Source organism: Hemiscyllium ocellatum, chromosome 7, assembly GCF_020745735.1.
Source record: "Hemiscyllium ocellatum isolate sHemOce1 chromosome 7, sHemOce1.pat.X.cur, whole genome shotgun sequence".
Taxonomy (NCBI): Eukaryota; Metazoa; Chordata; class Chondrichthyes; order Orectolobiformes; family Hemiscylliidae; genus Hemiscyllium; species Hemiscyllium ocellatum.
In genome coordinates, this window is record NC_083407.1 from 103,992,143 (window position 1) to 104,012,059 (window position 19,917).

At 41.0% G+C, this 19,917-nt stretch overlaps 1 protein-coding gene across 1 annotated transcript in view; it reads right to left on the reverse strand.

Annotated features, from left to right (window-relative positions):
• Positions 1 to 19,917, reverse strand: part of usp40 (ubiquitin specific peptidase 40) — a 137,197-nt gene that overhangs the window by 107,351 nt on the left and 9,929 nt on the right. The window contains exons 3-4 of the mRNA XM_060827614.1: positions 11,304 to 11,371; positions 1,885 to 1,998 (exon numbers count right to left, since the gene is read on the reverse strand). Coding sequence (XP_060683597.1) covers positions 1,885 to 1,998; positions 11,304 to 11,371 — 182 coding nt within the window. The remainder of the gene's footprint in view (positions 1 to 1,884; positions 1,999 to 11,303; positions 11,372 to 19,917) is intronic.

Consider the following 19,917-nt stretch of genomic DNA (forward strand, 5'->3'; position numbering starts at 1 on the left):
GGAGATGGTGGGCGGGGTGTAATGGGTGGAGGTAGCGATTTCTGTGGAACACAAATAGGGATGGGGAGAGAAAAAGTCTTTGGTGGTGGGGTCTAATTGTAGGTGGTAGAAATGGCAGAAGATAATGAGCTGTATCCAGAGTTTAGTGGGGTGTAAGGTAAGAACCAGGGGGGGTTCTATCGCTTTTATGATTGGAGGGTGGAGTTCAAGGGCGGAGGTGCAGAAAATGGAAATGTACTGGAGGACATTGTTAATCATGTGGGAGGGGAAATTGTGGTCCTTGAAATAGAAGGCCATCTGGCACATCTAGGAGTGGAATTGCTCCTCCTGGGAGCGCATACGGCAGAGGTGTAAGTTCTTTCTTGTATGACTGATGACATTAAGTTAAAGCCAATGCCTGTTAATAAGAGAAAATCTTTGCCAAAAGGGAGATTTCCAAAAGGAATTGACATCCATATGTAACCACAAGGCTGGATGGATGAAAGTGGATAAAGGAAAATTTCAGCCTTTTGGACTAAGCAAGGAAAAGAGTTTGCTCGTCTGGGACCAGTTTAGATCACATCTAGTGAAGAAAAGCGTTGATAATATTCAATCACATAACACTAACGTAGCTGTAATTCCTGGCGATCTTACAAGTATTTTGCAACCGATAGATGTTAGTATCAATTAGCCATTTAAGGACATGAGGAGAAAAAAGTGGAATGTTGAATGACATAGAAAAAATACACATGAAAGGAGGCAGATGCGGTCTCCACCACTGTCACTGATCTGTGAATGGTTCATTGATACACGTAAGAAAATAAAAGCTGACACTATTTTCAAATCATTCAAGAAATGTGAAGCTTCGAATACATTGGATGGTACAGTGGCTGATTATTTATGGGATAGCACAGATGAAGCAGAAGAAGTGGATGATGTGCTATCGCTAACTATGGACAGCGAAGATGAAAAAGATGCATATGATGATATAGTCATCCTGATGATTATGAAGCTTTATTCGGTGCTGAAGATGTTGAATAGTATCATTTTGCAGGATTTTACAGAACTTTTGTATCTGGCATGTTTAATTTAGATGTAACACGTATTTGTGATTCAAAGCCATATTATACTTCAACTTCACTTTTTCCTATGTATAAATATAAGCTTACTAAATAATTTTGTTTCATTGTCTTTATCCAGTAATTAACATAATTTGCTGTATTTTTTTCTTTATTCATTCAGAGATCAAATGGGCTTCAGCTAATGATATGGACTGTAACATGAATGTCAAAAGCAATAGCCGTATGATCATTGACCCTATGAATTTAAACCTTAAAAGGTTCAAACCTTAAAGGCGCCCATACCCGCGGGGCATACGTTTCAAGACCTATCGCAGAAGTCCAAAACTGCAGATAAGTGTGAACCCATTCATTTAAATGGGAAACATATCTTTCCAGCAACCTCCTGTCCCTGCTTCTGGAACATTCCCTTTTATACGTTTGGGCCACGGTAAACCGCAGGTAACTGAAACTGCAGTAACCGGACCCGCGGATGTGGGGGTCACCCTGTAGTCTAAAAAAAAATCAGACTTTTACACAATTATGTACGGTAGATCATGATAAACTTTAACCCAATTATCTTTTTTGATTTGCACTCTTTAAATAGCCTCACAAAACCCATTAATGTGAATTCAGATATTTTCAAGCGACCTTCAGGCTCAGCAGCTTTCAATTCCAATTTGCTATATCCTTTGTGTGAAGAAGGGGAGATGGGAATAATATGTCACCTGGCAATTTGTCTCCACTTAAGCAGCATAAAACAAAGAGGAGATTTGGCTTTGCTTTCCCAAATCCCTACAGAAATCCAACAAATCAAGAAATAAATAATCAGTGTTACACAACACACCTCATTACTTGTCCAGCCAAAGCTATCAGTTAGGTCAGATGTAGATGCAGCCAACTGATCAGCAAGCAACAGCTGGGCAAAAAGCCTCTGCAGCTCCAAAGGGATAACTCGAACCTAAAAACAAATGCAGTTATCTTTTTCAATCTTAACATACTGTCATACTTAATAATCAAAATTACATTTCACCCCTTCCACGGTGCAAATAATGACATGTATAGACCCAATATAAAAATGACACACAGCACCAACTCTGCTGAAATCATGCAGATTCTTTGGAGCAATAACAGTCATCATCATACTGATCTTTACAGTCGTTACGAATGCAATATGGTATAAGGGACAATACAAAAGGCAAAATATCAAGGTTTAGCATTCTTGAGAGTGACAAATCACTTAGCCCAGGATGGTAACAGAAGCAAGGGAAGAAACAGCAGAGGCTCTGACTATCATTTTACAATACTGCTAACACTTGCATTATTCAGAAAACAAGGAAGAAATAACCTGTCTAAATAGAGGCCAGTCAGCTTAACCTTGATTGGGGTAAATTATTTAAAAAGTCTGAAAGGAGATAAAATTGTCATTTAGAGAGGCACAGATTAATCAAGGATGGTCAGTTTTGTTAAAAGGAGGTCATATTTGACTAACTTACTGAATTATAGAGTCATAGAATGGTGCTGCACTGAAACAGACCCTTTGGTCCAACTTGTCCATGCCAACCAGTTATCTTAAATTAATCTAGTCCAATTTGCCAGCATTTGGCCCATATCCCTCTCAACTCTTCCTAGTCATGTACCCATCCAGATGACTTTTAAATGCTGTAATTGTAGCTGTCTCCACCACTTCCTCTGGCAGCTCATTCCAAACACACACTTTTCGCTGAGTGAAGTAGTTGTCCCTTCGGTCCCTTTTACATCTTTCCCCTGTCACTTTAAACATATGCATTCCAGTTTTGAATTCTCCGACCCTGGAGAAAAGACCTTGCCTATTTACCCTATCCATGCCCCATATGATTTCATAAACCTCCATAAGGTCACCCCTCAGCCTCCAACATTCCAGGGAAAATAGCCCCAGCCTATTCAGCCTCTTCCTATAATTCAAATCCTCCAACCCTAGCAACTTCCTTGCAAATATGTTGGTGCTAAAGATGTTGAACAATGTGATTTAGCCAGAATTTAGTTAAATAGAGTAGCTTTTTATTTGTTATTTCTACCAAATACAACTGATACAGTAACAACGAGACAGCATTCTTCCAGGATGACCAAAGGTGCAACGTGGACAGCACGAACTACACAATCATACATGACAAAAAGTGCATCAGAAGTGCAAAACATGCAAGGTACAGTGTAATAGAAGAATGAGAAATAGTCATTTTTCCAACAGCAACTCGAAGTCATGCAAAGAATTTCAGATGAAAAAAAGTCCAATTATACTATGTTAAGAAGCCGGATGGCTTAGGGGGAAGAAACTGTGGCCGTGAGAGATCGAATGCTCCAGCATCTTCTTCCAGATGGCAGCTGGGAGAAGAGTTTGAGTGAGGAGCGTGTGGGGGTCTTCCACAATGCTCTAAGCCTTTCATGCAGCATGTGGTGTAAATGTCTGTAGTGGAGGGAAGAGTGACCTGATGATCTTCTCAGCTATCCTCAATATCCGTTGTAGGGTCTTACAATCCGAGACGGTACAATTCCCAAAGTTTTGTATTTGGTTTAATTTAGATGTAACAAGTAATTGTGACTTAAAGCCATATTATATTTCTACTTTGTATTTTTTTTTCTGAATCCTCTCAAGTTTAGCAACATCTTTTCTATTGCAGGGATTCCAGAATTAAACACAGTATTCCAGAAGTGGCCTAACCAATGTCCTGTACAGCTGCAATATGACTCCCAACTCCTATACTCAATGCACTGACTAATAAAGATACATGTCTCAAACACCATCTTCACTACCCTGTCTATCTGTGACTCCACTTTCAAGGAACTAAGAACCTGCACCCCATGGTCTCTTTGTTCAGTAATACTCCCAGCACTGTACCATTAAGTGTGTAAGTCCTGCCCTGCTTTGCCTTCCCAAAATGCAATACCTTACATTTATCTAAATAAACTCCAACTGCCACTCCTCAGCACATCAGCCCTTCTGATCAAGGTCCCACCTACTGAGATAATCTTCTTCACCGTCCACTACACCAACAATTTTGGTGTCATCTGCAAACTTGCTATTCCTCATATAGTCACATTCAAATCATTTGTATAAATGATGAGAAGCAATGGACCCAGCACCGATCCTTGTGGCACACCACTGGTCATGGATCTCCAGTCTGAAAAGCAACCCTCCACCACCACTCTCTCCTCCTCCTTTCAAGCCAGTTTTGTGTCCAAATGGCTAACTGTCCATGGATCCCATATGGTCTAACCTTGTTAACCAGGCTACTGTGAGGAACTTGGTCAAACGTCTTGCTGAAGTCTAGAAAGACAACTTCCACTGCTCTGCCTTCATCTATTCTCTTTGGCCCTTTTTCAAAAAACACAATCAAGTTAGTGAGAAACGATTTTCCAAGCACAAAACTATGTTGACTATCCCTAATCAGTCCTTGCATTTCCAAACAGATTCTGTCTGTCAGAATCCTCTCCAACAACTTACCCATTACTGATGTCAGACTCATTGGTCTATAGTTCCCTGGCTTTTCCTTACTACCTTTCTTAAATAATGACACCACATTAGCCACTTTCCAGTCTTTCAGCACCTCACCCATGGCTATCAATGATATAAATATCTCAGCAATGGCTTCCCACAAACTGAGATACACTTGATCAGATCCTGGGGATTTACCCACCTTTATGCATTTTAAGATGGCCGGCTTCACCACCTCTGTAATCTGGACACTTTTCAAGATAAGCCTGTTTATTTCTCTAAGTTCTTTAGCTTCCACATCCTTCTCCACAGCAAATATTGATGCAAAATACTCATTTCGTATGTCACCCATCTCCTGCAGTTCCACACATGGGCAGCCCTGTTGATCCTTAAGGGACCCTATTCTCTCCCTAGCTACCCTTTTGCTCTTAATGTATTTGCTGAATCTCTTTAGATTCTCCTTAACCCTGTTTGCCAAAGAAATCTCATATCCCCTTTTTGCCCTCCTGATTTCCATCAGGTATATTCCTACTGCTTTTATACTCTTCAAGGGATTCATTTGATCCCAGTTGTCTATACCTGCCATATGCTTTCTTCTGTTTCTTGACCAGAGCCTCAAATTTTTTTAACCATTCAGCATTCCTTATACAGACAAGCCTTGCCCTTCGCACTAATAGGAACATACTGTCTCTGGACTCTCATTATCTCATTTTTGAAGACCTCCCACTTTCCAATTATCCCTTTACCTGCAACTAGCTTCTCCCAATCAACTTTTGAAAGTTCTTGCTGAATACCATCAAAATTAGCCTTCTTCCAATTTAGAACTTGAACTTTTGAATCAGGTCTTTCCTTTTCCATAACTACTTTAAAACTAATAGAATTATAATCATTTGCCCCAAATTGCTTCTCCTCAATTACCTGCCCTGCCTTATTTCCCAACAGAAGGTCAAGTTTTGCACCTTTTTTTTACACTATGACAGTCCTATTCTATAGTTGGAAAGTTAAAATCCCTTACCATTACAACCCTCTCATTCTTATAAATATCTGAGATCTCCTTACAAAATTACTTCTCAATTTTCCACTGACTAATGGGGGGGGGGGGGGGGGCTATTGTACAATCCCAAGGTGGTGATCAACCCTTTCTTATTACTCAGTTCCACACAAATAACTTAACTGAATGTACTCCTCGAAATGTCCTCCCGAAGTACAGCTGTCATGTTTTCCTTAACCAAAATGCCACTCCCTTTCCCCCCCACTTCCTATCCTTCCTATAGCATCTATAGCTTGGAACATTAAACTGCCAGTCCTGCCCTTCCTTGAGTCATGTCTCTGTAATTGTTATAATATCCCAGTCCCATGTTCCCAACCACGCCCTGAGTTCACCTGCCTACCTGTCAGGCCTCCTGCATTGAAATAAACACAGTTTAATTTATCAGTCTTACCTTGTTTTCGGCCTTGCTCTTGCCTCCCTGGACTATTTTACTTGCTCTGCTTCTCAACAGTACCAGCAGTACCAGTACCTACGCTCACTAGGACGTGGCACTGGGAGTAATTCAGATACCAGTATCGTTGAGGACCTACTTTCTAACCTCCCGCCTAATTTCCTATATTCTCTCTTTAGAACCTCATATCTTTCTCTTCCTCTGTTGTTTTTCAGAGGATTTTTGAGGGAAGTACATTTTATGTCTGCTTATGCTTTATCAAAGTTTTTGCCAATGCCCACAAAGCAGGCTAGTCAGAAAATTAATGTCTTTGCATCTAAAGGACAATGGCACGTTACATCCAAAATTGGCTACGTGGCAGGATGCAGAGTTATGACTGACGAGTATCTGTGCTTTGAAGTGGTTTTCCCAATTGACAGTTTCAGGGCTCAGTGTCCTTAGATGTACATGGCATAGATATTTTCTAATGAACCTATTGAGAGATGTTATTACATATCTCTAGAGCAAATGGGACTTGAACTCATGCCTCCATATACTAAGACAGGAAACATAATTAAGATGCTTCCAATCAATTGAAAGATTGGCAGGGTAATTGACACTTGGGAGAGAACTACAGACTTCAGGAAGCTATCAAAGACTGGTAAGTAAAGAAGTAGCAAATGGAATTTAATTCATTCGAGAATGAGGTAATGCATTTGAAGAAGTCAAACAAGGAAAAGGATTATACAATAAATGGTAGGATTCTGGGAAGCTTAGAGGAGTGAGGGATATTTTAATGCAAATCTACAGATCTCTGATATCAGCAGAGCAAGTAGATAAAATGGTCAAGGCGGCTTTAGGGAAACTTTTGTTTATAGGTTAAGGTCATGAGCAGATGAGCATGCTCAAACTAACACCAGTTATGTACTGTATACAGTTCCATTCACCAAAATACAGGAGGTATGCAATCACACTAGAAAAGGTAAAGGTGAGATTTATGAGGTTATTAGCAGGAAAGTAGCATTTAAGCTATGAGGAAAGATTGGTAGGCTGGTATTGCTTTCACTGGAAAGGTGCAGGATGAGAGATTTAATTGAGGTGCATAAAATATCGAGGGGTAAAAAACAGGGTGGAAATGGAAGAATCTATTTTGCTAGCATAGAGGTTGGGTATGGATTTAATTAGTAAAAGGATTAGAGAAGTAATTTTCTTCACCCAAAGGTCAACAGAAGACTGGAACTACCAAAGTGGATGGTAGAGGCAGAAAACATCATTATATTTGGGTGGCACGGTGGTTCAGTGGTTAGCACTGCTGCCTCACAGCGCCAGGGACCTGGGTTTGATTCCAACCTTAGGCGACTGTCTATGCAGAGTTTGCACATTCTCCTTGTGTCTGCATGGGTTTCCTCCTGGTGCTTCGGTTTCCTCCACAATCCAAAGATGTGCAGGTCAAGTGAATTGGCCATGTTAAATTGCCAACAGTATTAGATTCATTAGTCAGGGGTAAATGTACGGAAATGTCTGGGTGGGTTATTCTTTGGAGGGTGGGCGGGGACTTGTTGGGCCAAAGGGCCTGTTTCCACACTGTAGGAAATCTAATCATTTAAAACATGTTTACATATATACTCAAAGGGGCTCAAGAGATAATGCACCAAATGTGGAAGGCAGAATAGATAAAAGCAATCTTTTTGGCTGGCACAGCAAATAGGTCAAATTGTCTCCTGTGTTATAAAACTTTTTTTTATCTATATACTACATATGCAAACACTTAACTACAGAACAACTATCTGATAATACTGGCAGGTTCTGTAGTGAACCTCGCCAATCTCAATGCCCCAGCCAGATTTACTTTTCTGAGCATTCATGAGATATATGTGATAAGAGATGACAACACAGAGACATAGACAGTTTTGAAGGAAATATCAAGAGACACTAATGTGTCCCAAGACACACCGATCAATTTGAATAAGAACTACTGATGTCAAAGGACAATTGCAGACTCATTAATACCTACGAAGTATTTTTCTTTTTAAAAGGTACTCAAAATGTCACATTTTAGCACAATAATTAATAACTTAACATTCCAAAAGAGCGAGGCTTGACAAGCCAAGTGGTGGCTCTGTGGGATTAATGGAAACCCCCGGAATGGCACAATCTTACATTTTGATAAATATTCAACAAGGAGCTTAAAAAGATTAGAAATCACAGAAGAAACTCTTTCACGCAATACATGAAACCCAATCAATGATATAATCAGTGGAAGAAATAAATAACTGCACTTACATTTTGACTTTAATAAATATTGGCTATATCCCAATGTAAAAGATTAAACGGGAATATCACTGTGGACATTAATGTAACATTAAAGTGTAAGACTGCAAAGCTGAACATTCTGGAAGTGGGTGGAACAACATTCTGTCTCACAGACATGCAGGAATGTGATGACTATCCATTGTAATTCACACTTCATTTGCACAGTCATTTGCTACTATTCCCCTTCTATTATCAGATTAAACTATCATTCAATCTCTTCCATTCAGAAATGCTTTCATAAACCATTCCCTGAAGCTAGGTATGTCGCACCAGCAGTGTCTTGGGGAATCACTGAGTCAGGAAATCGTCTGCATAACGATTCCCCAGGATTAGGGCATTAGTAAAGGCAACATTTTTGGAGACATTCTCATCCTACCATTGTTACATATGACTGAGAGTGACTGGGGCTTGTCGTGAGTCAAGGCATGTGACTATGGGGAAGTGGCCAGAGTATCCGTAAGTATGGTCAACTAAACTGTATAAAGGGGATGTGTTTTCTTAGTTCAGTGCCTCTTTTGACTCAACCTTGCACGCCTGTGGGGGTGTCAAAGGGGGTCACCTAGCTTGTACAAGCCTTAATAAACTTTAATTATTTGCATAAATTGACGTGCGTGAATTGCATCTTGTGTGAAAAACCTCGGGAAAAGAACCTAACATCAAAGCACTTCACAACTAATGAAGTGCTTTTGAAGTGTTGTAATATGAGAGGGTCCATTAATCGCAGGTGTCTAATATGTATCAGACTGTGAAATGTGTACAGCTTCAGGAGTTTACTTCTAAAACATTCTAAGATTAGTGAGCTATTTTTGTTCTGAAATGTCATCAAGGATCAAAGAATATTTCATGATCTGCTCATGGTATCAGAACAGTGAAGTCAGGTTCAGAAACTCCCACTCTGTTGAGCTTGTAACTAATTGTATACCCAAGTATTAAATATGCCATGCTCTAGGTTACATCCAGCAATATCAGAAAGGGTCAACATAATTACGAATAGGTAAAGCAGGATGACAGCCGTACTGTAAATTTCAGTCGAAGTAACCATCTGTGCAGTTTTATGCTATAAAATCTGTCACAAGAAAACTCCATATAGGGGTGGGGTTGAGGGACTACAAATTAAGTGCCATTACTCAAATTAGTTATTTATTTGAAATATGGTTCTAAAGTTTAATTGATCATAAAATGAACACATTTGTTTATAGGATCTCAAAAGTCACAAAGCAAAAGCAAAATCAGAAGGAATAACCCTTTTGAAATTCAGCAGGTTTGGCAGCAACGGTGGAAAGAGAAACAAAGCTAATGGCCCAGATATTCCACCAAGGGTCAGAAACCCTATCCGTAACCTTAACCCTACTTTTTTTCACAAAAATTACCAATTTGCTTTTAGATGTCCTCTGCACCAGAGATTTCTGGATCAGAGTCGCTTAAAATGAACCACTCCAGGAATCCACAAGTTTAACAGTTTAGAAAAACAGTGCGCAAAGCATACCCCCTTCTGCAGCAGTTGGGATATTCCATTAATGTTAATTTAAATCATTTAATCACACAGTAACACAGCCAGACACTTTGATATCTCTTGTGAAAGCACCAGTATGTAAGGCAAACACTGAGTTGGGTGCTAAGTGGGTAGGATGACACTTGCTTAGGTTTGGAAGTGTGTCAGGTAAGTATATAAGTGCTTAGGATGAGTGAGTTTTGGGTCTGACAGCAAGGGCAGAAGGAAGGAATGCAATGGATCACAGTGAGTAGCAGACTAAAAAGTTATTCTATCCTCAATGTTTCTTCGATAACTATTACACTTCTGAGATTTGGAACCCTCCAACATTAATGGACTTTATAAAGCTTTATAAAATCTTGACGGGCATGGATAGTGTAAATAGAGAAAGTCTTTTTCCTGGAATGGGGGAGCCCAGAGCTAAAGGGCATAGGTTTAGGGATGGACAAGTTGGACTGAAGTGTTTCCATGCTGTACATCTCTATGAATCTTTCTAAGGGTTTCAGACATGAAGGAAGAAAGTTTGTCACAAGTTTCAATTTCGCAGACAGTTCTCACAGAGTCAGCTGCATCAGGGGTTCTGTAAATGTCTAAGGGGAGGAGATGGCGTTGTGGTATTACCTCTGGACTGTTAATCCAAACATACACATGAGGTTCTGGGGAGTTAGGTTTGAATCCCGCCATAGCAGATGGTGGATTGTGAATTCAATCAAAATCTGGAATTAAGAGTCTACTAATAATCATGAATCCATTGTGGATTGACAGAAAAACCAATCTGGTTCACTAATGCTAATAAGGAAACTATTGTCCTTACCTACTCTGGTCGACATGTCACTCCAGATCCACAGCAATGTGGTTGATTCTTAACTAGCTTCTGGGCAATTAGGGATGGGCAATAAATGACAGCCTAGCCAGCGACGCCTTCAACCCGCGAATTAACTTTTTTTAAAAAAAGTCTTGATGCACAACTCCAGTTGACACGGCTCCGATGATTTTCTGACCATTGAAATATCTGAGCCATTGCTTTCAGTCCAATATGGTTCTTTGCAGAGCTAATGTGAGAGGGAAAACTGATGGCTGTTATACTATAGAAAAAGATGGGGAGAGGCAAGTGTAAAAGAAGGGAAGGTCAGGTGAGGGTTAGAAGTCGTACAATATAAAATGTGTCACTACACCACCTCTGGAGTTCTAAAGAGGAGTCGTATCTTTCTCGAAACATCAAGTTGGTTTTTCTCTCTCCACAAAGGCTGCAAGACCTGCTGAATTGCTTCAGTACTATGTTTTTATTTCATATTTCCAGCATCTGCTTTGGTCCATGTAGATCACATTAAATAAAATGTTTGTGTTAATACACAATCAAAGTGAAAAAGAAATAAAAATTATTCAAAGTCGTTAGTAGCCCATGAGTAGCCTTTAAAAAGAGGACCAATAAAACCTGCTCAGGATTTAACATAAGCCTTTTGTGTAGATTTAGTCCAATTATTGTAATGTCTACACTTAATAATGAACTACAAATCAAAAAACTGAAGTAACAATTTTAAAAAATAGATAAATGCGAACATTCTCACCTTCGACTCTGGCTTGTCTTTGTCTGATAAATTTCCCAGTTCCTCAGGCCCCAGGGCAAACAATGATTCTAATTCCAAAGAAGAGAAATGTTAATCAGACAGCTAAACTTGCATTTATACCGTGCCATTAAAGGTAAAAACAAACATGAGGTACTTCCTGGGAGTTTAATTAGACAGGTTAAAACAAAAGGAGGCGATATTATGAGGAGTTATCAAAAGCTTTATCAAAAGTAGAATTTAGAGGAGGGTAAGAGTTGTCAAGAAGTAGAGGACTAAGAAAGGAATTGCAGATTTTAGGGCCAAGAGAGCTGAACAGTCATTCGTAGTGGCAGATGGGAAGAAAGAGTGTGATAAATATGGCACTAGAGTATGAGAAGCACAAAGTTCCTATAAAGCAAAAGCAGTTCACAGAGGGGGTTAAGGCTGTGAAACGATCTGAATGCAAGGCTGAAAACTTGCAATTGGATGTGTGGGTGGACCTCAGGACAAACGTAGGCTAGTGAAGACAGGGATGATAGGTGAACAAAATTTGAAATGCCAGCTGATCTTTGGATAAGTGAAAATTCATGAGGGGAAGTGATGGAAGATTATTCCAACACTCGTGATCACCTACGTCTGGAAGAAACAACATTCTGCAGTGAAAGTTTCAGCCACAGGTGGGCTGAGTCAGAGATGGAAAGAGATGATGTGATGAAGGTGAATGCAGACAGTTTTTGTGATGGCAGTGTACGTGTGGTTGGAATTCAGCTCAGGAACAAATAAAACCCTGAAACTGAATACAATTTGCTGTATTTAACCACCATCACCACTTGTTTGTTCAATCTAAATTATACACTAAATGCTAACAGGTTGAAATAGACACGAACCATAATCAAAAGACCAATTAGAACAATTTTCCACTTCTAGAAAACATACCAGCATACTTGCATTCAAAGTGACTTCTTCCTAGCTAGTAAGTACTTCAGGTTGTTATTTTAAAACTCATTCAGGGATGCCTGTTTTGCTGACGGGGCTAGCATTTACAAGCCATCGCTGATTGCCCTGAAGATCAATTGTGGTGACAATGTCATTAAGGAGAAAGTTCTAGTAATTTAATCCAGCAAGTCTAATGAAGTGGCAGTTTGAAGTCTTGATGGCGAGTGGCTGGAGGCGGAGCTTGTAGGTGGTGGTGTTCCCACGCCTTTGCCTTTCTTGATAGTCGTGATCACCAGGGGTATGGATGGTGCGGTCTAAAAGTGTATTAGTGAATTTCAACAGTTAATTATACACACTGCCACTACCGAGCACCAGTGGTGACGGGATTGGCTGTTTGTGGACGCAATACCAATCAAGCAATTTGCTTCTCAAGGGTCTTTTGAGTTGTACTCATCCAGGGAAGTGGTGAGTATTCCATCACTGGAATACTCTGCTGACTTGTGCATTGCAGATAGTGAACAGGCTTTGGGGAGTGAAGAATTGAGTTACTCGCTGCAAGATTCCTAGTTTGTGATCTACTCTTGCAGCCATAGTTATCGCATGACTGGATCAGTTCGTTCAATTTCTAGTCAATGATAAAATAAAAATTCAAACTTACAGTTAATAGGTGAATGAATGACATGAAAAAAAATCACACTTTAAATCTTTTACTGTAATAAATAACAAAATAAAATCAGTTGACGATCTTATTTTCTTTTTGTAGGGAACTTACATTTAAATTACAGAAAGCTGGGTTTCAAAATGGCGGCGACCCAGTGGGTCCGATTCTGCAAAGCTCTGCCTAGGACTCGGGCAAAGTGGGCTACCCACCTTCACCTCACCTGTTAAATCACTCAATATAGCTTTTGCCCAGCACTCTTAGCCATTTTGCATCAAACTTTAACAGTTTGGTGCTTTTTTAAAATGACTAAGGGCAAAAACTTTTGCAGTTCGCAACAGGCAGGGACCCCTTCCCCACCCCCTCCCGCAGCAGCAGGGACATCCACAGCCGTCTCGGGGGACTTACCTGCAGAGGCGAGCCTGATCTCGGAGATCGTCAAACTCCAGTAGAAGATCAACACGTCTATCGAGAAGGCCCGGTCCAGATGGGAGTCGTTCTCGGTCATGCTATGACTGAGAAATCAAGAAACTTGGGCAGCGTGTCGGAGAGATGGAGCAATGAGCCGCAGCCTTGGAGACTGCTGCTGAGTCATCCGTGGGTCAGGTTCAGGCTCTGGAGCAGCATGTCCAGACCTCGGGGAGCACATCGACGACCTCGAAAATCGAACATCAGATTGCTGGGTCTTCCCGAACAGGAAGAGGAAGGCCAGCTTGTGGATTTCTTGGAGCAATGGCTCCCACAACTATTGAAGTTAGAGTCAGAGGTGGGCCAGGTGCGGGTGGAGTGGGCCCCCTGGGTTGCTGTGCGCAGGTCCCGGTCTGACCAGCGCCCCTGCCCGGTTCTAGTCTGACTTCAATACCACATGGAAAAACAAATGCTGCTAGAGGCCTCCAGAGTCTTGGAGAAGGATCCCCATGCCATGATGCAAAAGGGCTCCAAGATAATGCTGTTTGAGGATTTTTTTCCGGTTGTGGTTAGCAAGAGGAGGTTATTTGACGAGGTGAAGAAGCGTCTGAGAGACTTAAATATTCAATACTCTATGGGATATCCGGCAATGCTGCGCTTCAGTCATGGAGGATCTATTTATAACTTTGGATCACTGGAGAAAGTAAAAGAATTCCTGGATGCTCTCAAATAGACCACAGGACTTGAACTGTACAGATAACAACTTTATTTTGTCCCCCACCCAACTTTGTCATCCTATTTTCTTTTTCCATCTCTCTTTTGCCCATCTTTCCTGGGGGGGCGGGATTCTTTATTCTTTCTTTGGTCTCCTATCTATAGCTCCTGCGGCTTATTTGATTTTTGAGGGAGGTGTTTGAGTGGGGTTTTTTTTCTTATTTAGTTACCTAATACTTGCTGGGATTGTGATTCCATAATTATATATATTTTTATCGGTTAATTGCAGGACTATGGGAAGGTTCTAGTGCCCCCCGGGAGCAAGGGGAAAGTCTCCTTTCAAATATGCTTTGTGTTATTTTTACTTAGGAGTTGTTTTTAAATTGTGTTGAGTTAACTGTTTTAAAGAGTTCTTTTATATATGAATTTTTTTCAGCCTTTAGTCAATGTCTTTTGGGTGGGGTTCTTCCTCCTAGGGGGGCCTCGGGCCTGCCTGGAAGATCATGGCTAGCCATTCACTTAGGTGGTGTACCTGGAATGTCAAGGGAAGTAATTCACCAATCAAAAGGAAAAAGATATTATCAAGTCTTAAAAAAAAGGGTTGATGTAGCTCTTTTACAGGAGACACATCTACTTGATAAGGAACACTTGAAGCTGCAACAGGGTGGGTTTGGCTAGGTGTTCTTTTCATCTTTCAGCTCAAAAAGTAGGGGAGTAGCCGTTCTTATTTGGAAGAATCTTCCTTTCCAAATGTTAAGCCAGATAAAAGAGAAGTCTCGACAGCATATATTGATCAAAGCCCTAATATACGGAAGGGAATACGAGGATTTTGAATCTTTATTGTCCCCCTGCACACCCTTTTAAATTTGTAATGGAAGCGTTCTCTAAGTTGATGGCTTTCGGGGTCCGCCATACAATTATAGGGGAAGATTTTAATTGTATTACCAACCGAAAGATGGACAGGATATCTAAAAGGACTGCGGGCATATCTTTGAGCCAAGTGGCGGATCTGAACAAGGAGCTGGGACTGGTAAATGTGTGGAGGTGTCTCCATCCCCAGGGTAGAGACTTTACATTCTATTCTAACCCACACAAGTGCCATACCAGAATTGATATGTTCTTTGTCCCCTCAACCCTTTTGAATTCGATACTGTCTTGTAAAATAGATAATATAACTATTTCTGATCATGCCGCAGTATATATGGAAGTGAAGACTAGTGATGATGGAATAGGTCCATGACATTGCCGTCTGAATCCCTTCTTATTGAAGGATAGCAAGTTTATAAAGATCTTCTCGCAGGAATTTAAAACCTTCTGGGATATCAACTCAGGTATAGCCAGTAACCCTTCGATGATGTGCAAGACCACTAAGACATATGCACGAGGCTTGGTCATCTCATATCCTGCAACCCGGAAAAGACAAAATGAAGGGCAACAGCATCTGCTCGAGGCTCGCCCGAAGGCGGCTGAAACCGCGTATGTTGCTAGGCCTTCTATTACCAAGTTACAGAGGATCATAAGATTAGATTAGATTAGACTTACAGTGTGGAAACAGGCCCTTCGGCCCAACAAGTCCACACCGACCCGCCGAAGCGAAACCCACCCATACCCCTACATTACCCCTTACCTAACACTACGGGCAATTTAGCTTGGCCAATTCACCTGACCCGCACATCTTTGGACTGTGGGAGGAAACCGGAGCACCCGGAGGAAACCCACGCAGACATGGGGAGAACGTGCAAACTCCACACAGTCAGTCGCCTGAGTCGGGAATTGAACCCGGGTCTTCAGGCGCTGTGAGGCAGCAGTGCTAACCACTGTGCCACCGTGCCGCCCACGACTTAGGGAAGCCTGGAATACTGTACAGCAAAGAGGGAAATACTATGTACGAAGCAGAGATTATTTGAATATGGTGACAAGCCTGGTAGGTATCGAGCATACCTTGCCAGAAAGAAAAAGGCTCCCCAAGCCTTTAGAAAGTTCTATTTTGAATTGTATAAGTCACAGGACTGTGAGGATAGAACTAGAAAGATGAAGTCTTTCTTTAAATATTTGGCCCTTCTGGGCCTAACCTTAGAGCAGGTGTCGCTCTTGCCCCCATGACAATTCAGGAAGTACAGGATGCAGTTAGGCAGCTTCAGAGTGGCAAAGTGCCTGGGCCAGACAGATTCCAGGCTGAGTTCTATGAAGAATTTATTGGGGAACTGTTTGCGCCATTTGTAAATATGTACAACTACTCACACAGTTAGGGCTGCCTTGAGAGAAGCAAATTTCTCTCTCATTCTCAAGAAGGGAAAGCCCCCAGAAGATTGATCTTCATATAGATCCGTATCCTTGTTAAATTTGCATTTTAAAATTCTCTCAAAAATGTTAGCACTAAGATGGAGAGAGTTTTACCATTCATTATAAAAGAGGACCAGGCTGGGTTTATAAAGGGTCTCAGGTCAACTAATAACATTAAAAGGGTCTTAAATATGATACAAACCTGCCAGCAGGGAGCAATACCGGGTTTAGTTGTCTCCCTAGATGCAGAGAAGGCATTTGATCGAGTAGAATGGCCATATCTTTTTCATATGCTGAGACGGTTCGGTGTCGGAGAGGTCTTTACAAAATGGGTTTCAGTATTATATAATGATCCCAAAGCAGCGGTGATCACCAACAGTTTAAGGTCAACCAGCTTTACAGTTGGCAGAGACTGTCGCCAGGGATGTCCTCACTCACCATTATTATTTACACTAGTGACTGAACCACTTGCGGAGGCTACACGAACTGACCCTAATATAACGGCTCCGAGGGTTGGATCAGACAAGCACAAAATTACTCTATGCGGATGACGTCCTCCTTTTCTTAAGTGATCCCTTGATTTCCGTGCCCCGCTTAATTCAAGTGGTCAATCTATTTGGTATGTTTTCAGGTTACAAAATCAATTTTATGAAGTCGGAGGCCATGCCATTGGGAGGTCTTGTCAATATATCCAATTTACCGGACGGATCTTGTTTACCCTTTCAGTGGTCACTAGAAGATTTTCTGTATTTAGGTATTTTTATTACTCCAGTATTTGGTCAGCTATATAAAGCCAATTACGCACACGTATTAGAGAAAATAAGGCAGGGCCTTCAACACTGGGAAGATCTCCCAATATCCTGGCTAGGCAGAGTAGCTTCAGTTCAGATGAATATTCTACCTCGTTTTCTATATCCTATGAGAATGCTCCTCTTGATGTTGCCGAGACAGGCGTTGCATAAGCTTTACGGTCAGCTCAGCTCCTTTATTTGGAATCATAGACGGCCCCTTATCAAATTAGAAAAGCTGCAGCTTCCACAAATAAGGGGAGGACTGGACTTTCCAAACTTCAGGAGGTACCAATTGAGCTCCCCATTATCTTACATAACTGACTGGTGACCCACAATCAATCTGGCTGGATATTGAGATCTCCCAAGTAAAATGTCTCTTCATCAATCTATTATTTATGGCCAAGTTGAGAGTTATTACGGACTACTGAGCTATAGGAAGGGTCTGAATAGGCTGGGGCTACTTTCCCTGGAGCATTGAAGGCTGAGGGGTGACCTTATAGAAGTTTATGAAATCATGAGAATTATGGGTAGGGTAAATGGAAAAGGTCTTTTCCCTGGGATGGGAGTCCAAAACAAGAGGGCATAGGTTTAAGGTGAGAGGAGAAAGATATAAAAAGGGATCTAAGGGGCAAAGTTTTCACACAGGGAGTGGTGTGTGCATGGAATGAGCTGCTAGAGAAAGTGGTGGAGGCTGGTACAATTACAACATTTAAAAGGCATCTGGATGGGTATATGAATAGGGAGGGTTTAGAGGGATATGGGCCAAATACTGGCAAATGGGACTAGATTTATATCGGATATGTGGTCAGCATAGACAAGTTGGACCAACGGGTCTGTTTCCATGCTGTCTCTATGATTCTATGATTGTAAAAACCCCATTGTACTAAATGCAATCAAAGCCTGGAGGATAATGCGACAAGATGAGGGTAACCTGCAAAAAAAAGCCTCCCCTTATACCCCCATAGTGGGAACATTGGGATTTCAGCCAGGGCTGACCGATACTACATTCAAAACTTGGAAATCCAGAGGTATCTCCTGTTTGGGGGACTTGTTCGATGGGGAGGTCATGATGTCCTTTGAGCAGCTGCACCAAAAGCTTGGACCGCCTAGCAAGAACCCCTTTCGGTAGTTTCAAATACAAGACTTTATACAAAAGAAGACCACACTGACAGTCAATCCTTACAAATCGGATAGGGAAAGGAGAGTGCTTTGGCCAATGGGGCTGCCCTCGGTCAGTACTCTTTGTCACTCACTATGCAATAAAGTAATGAAGGACATGGAATGGTTATAAAAAACCTGGAATCAAGAATTAGGGTCGGAAATCTCTTTAGAAATGTGGGAGGACGTCAGGAAGAATGCCAGGAAGATCTCTATTTGTAACAGAACCCAGGCTACTCAATTAAAGATACTTCACAGGGCTCATGTGGCATCTGAACAACTTGCAAAGTTCAATGCAAGAGCATCCCCAATGTGTTCTAAATGCAAAATCGAAGTTAGCACTCTCACGCACTGTCTGTGGACATGCCATAAGAGCAGCAAATGCCTTGACAGAGATTTTCAGTACGGAGATTGGATTGGATCCAATGGTCCTACTTTTGGGCTCTCCAAATTTTCCGTCTCTGGATGTACATGGGAGGAAATTATTTACTATCCTTTCCTTTAGTCCGAGGAAAAATATTTTAGTAAATTGGGTATCCGAAGGTCCCCCAGGACTTTCAAACTGGCACAGGATAGTCATGGAATATATCCTCCTTGACTCCTTACGAATATGGTGCACCAAAAAAACGGAATTATTTTATTAAACATGGCAACCATTGTTGAAGAACATCGACACAGATATTTCGGCCATATTGTCCAGGGCTTTTGTTTAGCCGTGGTAATGGTTCTGGCTGGTTCAGGGGCCCCCGGGAGGAAGAATCCTGTATAAATACAGGTTCTTTTATGACTTGATATAAATCTATTTTGAGCATGTATCGAGTTATTTATTTACCTTGTTGTTTACTGTTAGTAATGTGTGACATTCTATTTTATGTTTTGGTTGTTCGTAGAATAGATTAGTAATTAGTTCTTTTTTCTTCTTTAATTATATATTGATATTGTTATCATATTGTAAAGTGGAATACACTAGTTTGTATTATTTTTGTAATTTTGTAAAAAAAATTTAAAATTTTTTAAATAAAAATATATCTATTAAAAAAATTACAGAAAACGATTTCTCTCATTGCACTCTCCAATGAATTACAGACCTTACATCAGTCAAACTGTTGTTGCTGCTTTCAATGGATTTCCATTCCCCTGTTCACTGAGTAATTTCAAGTGACCACCTCCAAGAAATTTTCCTTAGTTTTTGTACAGTTTCCTAAATACCTGTTGTTTCAATTATTTTTTTCCTTTGCCAAACCAGCACTCATTTCCTGGAATCCTTAGCTAGCTGTGGAATCATGTCTCTGACTACAGGCTGAGGTGTGGTAGCACATATGCCAAGCAGTTTCTTCTCTCTGTTGACCACACACTAAAATTGCTGTCTGTCTGTAACATTCATTGATTTGTAGAGATGCCTGTAACATGACTTTAAAAATCACTTCCCCAAAGCAAAATGAATCACATGGAATTTGTATCTAGGTAGAAATGCTAGTTAGATACTTTATATGCAGCTCTTGATTTTTTTAGTCTTTGAAGTAAATGGACAGTTAACAGCTTGAAAATTGTGTTGCTGGAAAAGCGCAGCAGGTCAGGCAGCTGTGCTTTGACCATCCTGAGATGCTGCCTGGCCTGCTGTGCTTTGACCATCCTGAGATGCTGCCTGGCCTGCTGTGCTTTGACCACCCCCACCCCACTCCGGCCT